The sequence below is a fragment of the Argiope bruennichi genome, chromosome 3 (genome assembly GCF_947563725.1).
Source record: "Argiope bruennichi chromosome 3, qqArgBrue1.1, whole genome shotgun sequence".
Lineage (NCBI taxonomy): Eukaryota > Metazoa > Arthropoda > Arachnida > Araneae > Araneidae > Argiope > Argiope bruennichi.
In genome coordinates, this window is record NC_079153.1 from 104263130 (window position 1) to 104272935 (window position 9806).

The 9806-nt window shown below is 28.7% G+C and overlaps 1 protein-coding gene across 1 annotated transcript in view; it reads right to left on the minus strand.

Moving 5' to 3' along the window:
• LOC129963305 (kinesin-like protein KIF28) overlaps positions 1-9806 on the minus strand; it is a 42955-nt gene that overhangs the window by 17327 nt on the left and 15822 nt on the right. Inside the window, exons 9-12 of the mRNA XM_056077593.1 lie at positions 5378-5448; positions 5157-5217; positions 2650-2805; positions 1153-1283 (exon numbers count right to left, since the gene is read on the minus strand). Of these exons, the coding sequence (XP_055933568.1) occupies positions 1153-1283; positions 2650-2805; positions 5157-5217; positions 5378-5448 (419 nt within the window). The remainder of the gene's footprint in view (positions 1-1152; positions 1284-2649; positions 2806-5156; positions 5218-5377; positions 5449-9806) is intronic.

Consider the following 9806-nt stretch of genomic DNA (forward strand, 5'->3'; position numbering starts at 1 on the left):
ATTGGATAGGAATCTAGAAATTTGATTTAAAGTTTAAAATCCAAATTTCATCTATCTAGCTGAAATGGTTTTGGAATTATCGCTTTTTAGACAGGCAGGCAGTTTCAAAATTTGTGTTTTGGGGTTCAAAAAAATTTAAAACATGGAGAATTTTTAAAATCTGGAGTACGGACTTAATTATGATTACAGCATTTTCGCTTAGTATACTGGAAAGTAAAAAAGAAAAGAAAAGAAAAGAGATTAAAATTGAACTACGAATGAAAGTTTCCATACTTTTTTCCCATTAATTCATTTAAGAATTCAAAAACTCATTTGAAACCAACAAAAATTTAATGCATTTTGCAAATTATCATTACACATTGTTTTGATAAGAAAATTTTGCATATATGATAATTAATGTGGAAACTCAGTTGACGATATATCAAAATTTAAATTATAGCTTACATTGAAAACTGGAGAATAATAGATGAAAAATTCTATGGAAATAAGAATACATAGTTAGCATTCTTGGACCTGATTAGACGAGTTTGGGCTGTTGGATGAAAAATGATCCCTTAAATCACAAATTCAAAGAGCGAGGACAAAACTGCATTGCTGTTTTTTTTTTTTTTTTTTTTTTTTTGCATAGTTTGATACACCGTAAAAACGAAGAAAAATTATGAAGTTTTCAGAGCCAAAGTAAATCAACACACACATTTTTTTCTAGATATTATATTTTACGAAATAAAAAAACTAGTTGACAAATACAGCTTTTAGTCATAAGAATAACACAAATTAAAACTCGCTGGAACCACTCGGTTATGGATACATATAAGTTTTCTTTCTATTTCAGTATCCTTCCACCGGCCGGCACCTCAGAAATGAAGAGAGAAGTTTCCGGTATGATTGTTGGTTCTCGCTACCCAGTTGGATACAGAAATGGTGGAAGTTGGTCTTCCTAGCAGTGGCTTCCATGGGAAGGATTGTACCGTGACCGGTGATGGTCTTTAGGACTCACCTATAGCTCAGGTCTTGGTCAATTAAATTAATCAGTGCACCTTAGTGGCGGGTTAGAGTAGCCATTTACGGTTATATTTCAGTATTCTATCTATCTAAATTTAGTGAAAATTGCGGATTATACCATTCTGGTCCTTATTGCCTTATACTACTTACTATCTTCTGTGCTTGTCGGGCTTGCCTCAGCTTTTCTTCATAGGATTGCTTAATTTGTTGCAGCTCTCTTTCGTTTTCTGCCATCGCAGCTTTCATTTCTTCTTCCCATCTACTTCTTCTCCTCACAACCTCTAAAAATATTTCAATTATTAGAATATATTTTTACGAAACATTTTTTTGAAAATCTGCTATTTAATTAAATATAAAAACAATAAAAAAATATGAATTTTAAACTTAAATAATTTTTTACGTATGGGTTATAAATAGGTATTGATTTCATTTTCTTTTAATTTTGAACATTTTTGCTTTTATGATGAATCAATAAAAATGCTATCTTATAGATATAATTATGTTGTTCTTGTAAGTTGTTGAATCGTTTAAACTATCGTTTAATTTTTAATATCGTTAAAAATTTTATGTAATTTATAATGGCATAAATTTCAACTTTGATAAACAGAAACATTTTATGGAAAATAGGGTTAAATTATTCAAATTTATTTCAGTTTAATAACACTTGATGCCTATTGTGAAATCATAAAAATGTTGTGGGGAGGGAAATACTCATACTGGGACTCTTCATTAAATTGATAAATCAGAAATTATGGAGGACTGCTGATTTACGAAGTATTCACACGAACAAGGATAGAATCGAATTTCGAATTCTCAATTTTCCATTCTTGAAGCTTTACAACTAGATCAACAGGATAAAATTTGCTTCTAAATAAGTCTTGCATGTTTGAATTTGAAGACAGTTTACAATTTCGATTTCCTACAGTTTTTAAATGTATCATTGACATAAAAATTTGTTAGATTTATAATGGTAGAAAATTCAAAAACTCATAAGACACTCAAATTAAGCAAATTAAAATTTTGAAGGCAAACTTTGACAAGACATTAACAAGTTTATTTTAAATTAATGCATCAAAATATTGATTTTGGAAATAACACTCATTTTAATGTATAAAAGGGTTTGGGAAAAAAATTCTATTGCAATCTAAAACGATACTTACGAATTAAGTAATTACTCAAGCAGACACCTAAATTTTAACAAGACAAAATCAAATTTAAAAAAGAAATTAATTCCTTCAGTAATAATTTAGAATCCAAAAAACAATCTTCAATGAATTAGTTCTCAAAGGACATTGTTTAGTTTCAATCCTAAATTTTTAAGAATCCTAGATTTAAAATTGAACTCCCAGATAGCAGTTAAAATTCTTGATTTTTTTAAAAAGAATAGCTAGTATTTCTCTACAATATCATCATCAGTCATTTCTAGTTAAATTCCTATATTTTTAAATTTAACTAGCATTTCTCTACAACACCATCATCGGCCATTCCTGGTTAAAATCTTAGATTCTTAAATTTAACTAGAATTTCTCTACAATACCATCAGCAGTCATTTCTAGTTAAATTCCTATATTTTTAAATTTAGCTAGTATTTCTCTAGAATACCATCGTCAGTCATTCTTAAATTTAGCTAGAATTTCTCTACAATACCATCATCAGTCATTCCCGGTTTTATTGGCACATTCATCACTCCTCTTTCAAGCATTTTCTTCAACCTATCATTTTCAGCTCTGAGCTCTCGAATGAGAGTCTCTGTCGGGTCTTCGTTAATTGTCGCCACGGTTTTAATCTGTTTTGCACGATCCGCTGAAATAAAAGCATATTTTAATTGCATATTGATGAATTTTAGTAATATAAATATTAATGTGTTATAATAATTCCTGTTTACAACCAGCGGAAGGGACCCTCATAACTTTTTGTTATACTCTCTAAAGGTTTTATCCCAAATAACGGCTTGCATAACATTGGTGTAAAGTAATTCCGAAATATTAAATTTGGAAGTGAATTTAGCATTTCTACTTTTGTTATTTACTACTTACTATTTTATTTGTTATTTATTGTTTATTATTATAATTTATTATTTTTTTAATTAAATGACTCTAAAACTCATCACTCCCCAATTGAGAAACTTGTGCATAGCACAAGAACTTTTTCGACGCGCACATAAAAAGAAAGCAAAACACAAATATTAGCTGTTGTGGTCTTCCCAAGACTTTCTCGCGTTTTCTCGAAAGAACTTGTCGTGCTTGGCATTGGCGAATGATAGCTACGATATATTAATTTTTGGCGAGAATTTAGCATTTTTACAAAATTCGTCATGCAATCCTTGGTTAGTTTTTTGGCATGGTGGTTTGGGTTTTTTTTAAATCTCTGGCATGTAGTTAATAGTATCCGAAAATCGAATTTGTCTGTAGACACGTTTTTATCAATCGACTGAAATAAAAATGTGACCCAAAACTGCACTTATAATCACAAAATCCCATATTTAATTCGGTATAGTTAGTCATTGGCTTTCCTCACTATCACGTTAACATGTTTCTAAATGTATAGATCGTACAAATAACCAAAGCTGTTTGTTTTGGCTCAAACGTTGATATGTATCTACACTATAGATGTTAAATCTGTGTACCGAATTTCATCCATCTTGCTATCTTTGTTTTGTAGCTATCGCGTAAATTTATATTCGAACAACTGGAGAGGCAGACTTCCTCGGAATGGAGTTTGCTCAAAATTTCAAAGAAATCTACAAATTTGGTGTAAATACCACATACAATATTTCCTCTGTTTATCTAAAAGAGCTTGTTGCTTGTTTTTCGAATTATTCTTGTCATAAGCAGACAGACGCATATTTTCCAAAAAAAAAAAAGTATTTTTCGGACTTAGGGAGATCTAAAACAAGGGGACTAGTTAAAATCTCGAGTTCGAGTTATTTGATGATTACAATACTTTATACTACATACTAGAAAAAAAATAGAGAAGAAAATTCAAAACAACATGGACTTCTCGTTCAAAACATCCTAGTAAGATAATAGTTTTGACTTCATTCATACATCCTTATTTTATTAATTTTTTTTCCTAATTATATAGTAGCAATAACGTGTACATAAATGAAAAGCATTAATATCGTTATTACGTCCTAGAATATAAATTCATTATTTGAATGAATGAAAAAGCATTGATATAAAAACATCGAAAAAAAAGCATTGATATGATTTAAATAGTTTTAAAAATTTGCTAAAATTGTACAGAAATACGAATGGTATAATTAAAAAGCATATATATATATATATATATATATATATATATATATATATATATATATATATATATATATATATAGTATTTATGTTCAGAATATGCAATTTAAAATGGGTTAAAGATAATTTTGTGCAGAACACAGTCCTTAGTTACTTAGGAAAAGTTTTAATATCCGTTAATTTTTATTTAAAAATGTTATTAAAATTTTGAAAAACTTAGGATTTGTGATCAAAATTTCCCAAGAAGTAATTATGAAAAAATTTGGTTTCTCTGGATTAAACAGTATACTTCACAGAGCATTTTTAATTTATTTTTTCCTTTTAGCATAATGACATGTTACAATCTACAGATAATATACCAGCTTATAAATATTATCGAATTGAAAGCTGGGGTGGGCATATTAATGTTAATTTAAATGATGCTTATTAGTAATAATAAAGAAAACTGCGTAAAGAAAAGAGGTCTTACTTATCATTAATCGCAGTTAGAATAATTTCTTTGCTAAATTGGAACTTATAAAATGCCAAAAATCGCATGAAACAACTTAATACTTACTTTTCTTAAATGACATGAAGTAGAAATGTTTCCAACTATCACTTATTTGACATTAATCTATAGCAATTCATAATTATAAAATAGATCCGAATTAAATATAAATTTAATCGTCAGCAGTAGCAATAAAATAAATTTTTCATATAATATTAAATTCTTTATTTTAGAAAACGATTGTTTTGAGCTTAGCCACAAGTGCAAGTAACCTCTTCAATGGAAGTGAACACAAGAACTTCCAGCTGGATATTGGACGCTCAATTTATAGATGATATCTTTTGGAAACTAAAATTAATTACTTTATTACATTGTACTAAAAACGTTAAAGATAACAATAAAAACAACAATACCGTATCTTAAGGTAGAAAGAGTTTCCTCGAAGTTGATGTCAGCTGGACTAATGCACGCAATCTGGAAATAAATTTGAAGACATTACTTATTCATTCGTCTTAATTTGATGGTACGTTAAGATAAGCTATTTTTATTTCCTGCAATATTCCTAAGAAAGTCTATTTAGTCGAGATGTAAATTAAGTCCTTTTGTACCGTTAATTAGGAAAGCACATACTCACCATGATGGTCTTGCTGTTTCCACCCAGAGCATTCATCAGAAGACGTGTTAAAACAGAATCACGATAAGGTACTGCGAACAAAGAAATGCTTGTTAGTGAGAATAATAGCAAAAATTGGTTTAAGAGTTCAGCTTTATGATGTGAATATTGATATTAACCAATTACATTTTAACTGGTTGTTAAGGCGGGACTTAGACATATTTACAAAACAAATGGAGATAACGTTTCTTTATTCAGAATGATTGAGAGAATCGGAGCTAAAAATATCTGCTTTAAATAATAAAACCACCAAGAGTGGTCTCCAGAAAATTTCTTGCAAACTTTTCAATAAATGCTACCCCCCTCCCCTTGCATAAAATTCTGGACGTAGTATAAGGTGGCGAATAACTTGCATGGTAGTGATGGATGAGAGTTATTAAAATATAGATTTTTGGCCAGAACCTTGCATTTTTACTGAATTCTCGTTCGAAGCAATAAAGAGACTTTATAGTTTTAAATTTCGTTTTAATATCCATTTCGAGAAAGCATAATTATTAAATAAGAAGACGCAGCGTGGCACAAAGCAGAAGTAAAGAAGAGCAAAAAGGGCCAAACGAATTATCACTCGCCTTATATGTTTCCCGCCACGCGCCAATGTGGTGACCTTTGATACCTTTTCAAGGGTACAGAAGATATCACTTTCATTTGATACGTAGTACTGATGGCGCATTATTTTTACAAAGAGATTAATTAAACCGAAAGTGGAATTGGATCACGAAATAAGAAAATATTTTACTATGGTCTAAATTAAGAGTTTAAAATATCATTACACACACACACACACACACACACACACACACACACACACACACACACACACACACACACACACACACACACACACACACACACACACACACACACACATATATATATATATATATATAGCTATTTTTTACATGAACTTATTTAACATATAACAATAATAAATATATGAAGATATTCATTAATAAAGAATCATAAAATAAATTAAAAAATCTGATAAGAGTTTTAATAATCTCTTTATTCTTGTTGGAGTTGGCCAAAATGTCAATATGCAGCAAACGTTGTGAAATTTTCCATGAACAAATTTTAACTTTAATTGAGAAAGAAAAAAAATACAATTTCCCACTCACATATAATCTTGATTAATTTTGGAAGCTTTTAATTGAACAGAATTTTCACTAGAAATAATAATATGAAATCATGTTTTACTAATATTATATCATGCAAGAAACTCTTATCAAAAAGCCATTTGGATTAATTTATCTAATGAACTTTCATTTTAATGTGCATAAAACAACATAATTAAATACATTTTAGTATAATATTACTATTAATATATAACATTAATACTGATTTAAAGAAAAAATATTTCTATATTTTGCATTTTCTTTATTTATTAATAATACTTTAAATTTTATCCTTTGTTTAATATGTGTTTGACACAAATTTCAATGTGGTTTCATTGCGTTTTTTAATTGTATTATTATTTTATATTTCAAACGATTTCAATACGATTTGAGTGTTGATTACGTATTATCACTTCATCTTAAAAACTCAATCAATATTACCGAAACAATGCTTATTTCATCATGCAACCACCCCAAAATTATTGGATTATGAATAACAATATAATCGTGTGGAATAGTGATGTAGAGGAATCAGAAATTACCTTTAGTCCAACTTCGCATCATTCTATTAAATGCAACTTTATAAAGTATAATATTTTATACTGTGTTAACAGAACTTTTTCACTCTAATGAATTTAAATAAAAGAAAAATGCATGATCACGAATAACTAATCTATATTTAAATGTTACATTCTTCAAATATTCTTCAGAAAATCGCAAAAGTTCAATATTTGTTCTTTTGTTGAAAAACCGATAAAATCAATTATACAAGGCGTTGTTTCGGTATTGATTTATTGAAAAATTCTCAAACTGCATCTAGTAACCTAAATTTGTAATAGGCCTGTCTCCATGACCTTAAGACCAGCACGCATCTGAAACAACAAATCGCGATAAAATATATGCAAAATAATAAAAAAAAAAAATCTGAATAGGACAAAATGACCTTGCTTTTCGAGAACTTAATGGTACAGAAAATTGCCGTCCATGTTTCATTCGTATTATTCTTGTCGATACACTGCGATAATCATGCTTTCCGATATTCACAAAAGTACCATGGAATAAAATTCATTGATAGTTTCAGATATCAGAATATTATCATAAATACACGAATGTACGGTACGAATAATGAAAATAAAACTGCAATTACAAGTATTAAAATAACTAACAGGTATTATTAGAAGGATTTATATTGAATGTACATCATTTCAAGAATTGATTTGAAATGTAGTAAAATAGAATTGCTGTTTCATTTTCTACATTTTCAGACAGAATTTAAAATTTTGCACATGAAGCATGATATTGAAAATTCAATTGTTTGTAATATATATATTTAACAGGGTGTTCCAAAAAATGTTGATCTCAGTAATTATTTACTTAACTATTGGAATTATATAAATATTTCCAGTTACAAAGTTTAATGAAATAGGGCACTCAAATGTACCTTTTATCTACCCTTTAGTTTCTGTACAAGATGGGAATATGAATTAAAAATTTTTTTTACTCTATACTATTATGAAAATATGTCCTCTATAAGGATAACAAAGCTTCAATTTTTTTATCTGTAAAAATTTGGTAACATATTAGAAAGCAAATTTATTGACTAAGAACATTTCCCATACCTCAGGGGATAGCGTTCAATTCAGAGACAGTATAGTTTCCAGAAAACGTTATTTAAAGGGCAGCATTAGCATAAAGATACATTTATTAAATTTGGAACAATGACCAATACATTAGTTGAGGTGTTTTAAAACTCATTTAAAAATTAATACTTTTAATACCTATGTAAATTTACATTCTTCTACAAATTACATTCTTCATTCTTTTGTGTATGCGATTCAGTTCATCATTTGTGATTCAAGGCAGGCTTTTTGAATTTTTTCATCAAAGATCTATCTCACCTTTAAGAAGACATATTATATGCAGAAGAATGCAAGCAACTTTATAAATAAAAGTCAGCAAGCGTCATATCAAGTGAAATAGAAAGAAATCCAGTAAGTCTTTGTAAACTGATTCAGTTATTAAAGAATTGAGCATCCAACCACCATCTTACAACATACATATGCATATATATGTATATCTACATCTCTCTCTCTCTCTCTCTCTCTCTCTATATATATATATATATATGTAAAGATTTCGAATCCTGTCGGCTAAATAATATGTAATATTATTTTGGTTGAAGCAGAATGCAGGTTTGAAGACATAGACGAGACGTTGCATTTTTAATTTCGTTTTATTCTATCTTTAATACCCATCCAGGAAAGCATAATTATTTACTAGAAGATGCAGCACGGCACAAAAGTAGAAGTAAGCAAGAAGGCAAAAAGGGGTCGAAACAAATGATCACTAGTCTTATATAACATAGGATTTCCGGTCATGCGCCGCCAATTCAATACACGTGGTGACCTTTGCCACTTTTTCAAGGGCATCGAAGGATCACTTTCATTTGATACATAATACTGATGGCGCATTATTTTTTCAGAGGAATTAATTAAACCGAAAGTGGAATTGGATCACGAAATAAGAGAATATTTTAGAATGAAGTTATGATGGGCTAAATTAAGATAAAATTTTGGAAATTAATTTGGATTAAATTAAGAGTTTAAAATATCCTTACACACACACACACACACCTTTAAGAAGACGTGTTATATGCAGAAGAATGCAAGCAACTTTATAAATAAAAGTCAGCAAGCGTCATATCAAGTGAAATAGAAAGAAATCCAGTAAGTCTTTGTAAACTGATTCAGTTATTAAAGAATTGACATATATATATATATATATATATATATATATATATATATATATATATATATATATATATATATATATATATATATATATATATATATAATATGATTATGACTATTATATGATTTTATACCTCTAAATAAATTTCCGAAATGGGTGTCAGTCTGACATACGAATAAATCAATAATTACTCTAAAATTATGAAATCAAAGAAAAAAATATGAAAAGAATATGTTTGGCAATACTTATCAAATAAAATTATCCTTCGAAATTTCCAGGAACTTCTAGACTAACGAGTTTGCACATTCTTAAGATGGAATCTACTGCACCTAAAGCATCGATTATCTGTCATAAATATTTGCTTGCAACCAATAATTTTTTTATTACGGCTTTTTTGTCGATTATGTCAGTTTATGAACAGTTTTTGTCGTAATGAACATATTTTTCCTATCAATCATTTCATTCACTGCTATTCACAATATAAAAGCTTTTAGTTATGCTTAACACAAATGCATTTTTTTTTCTAT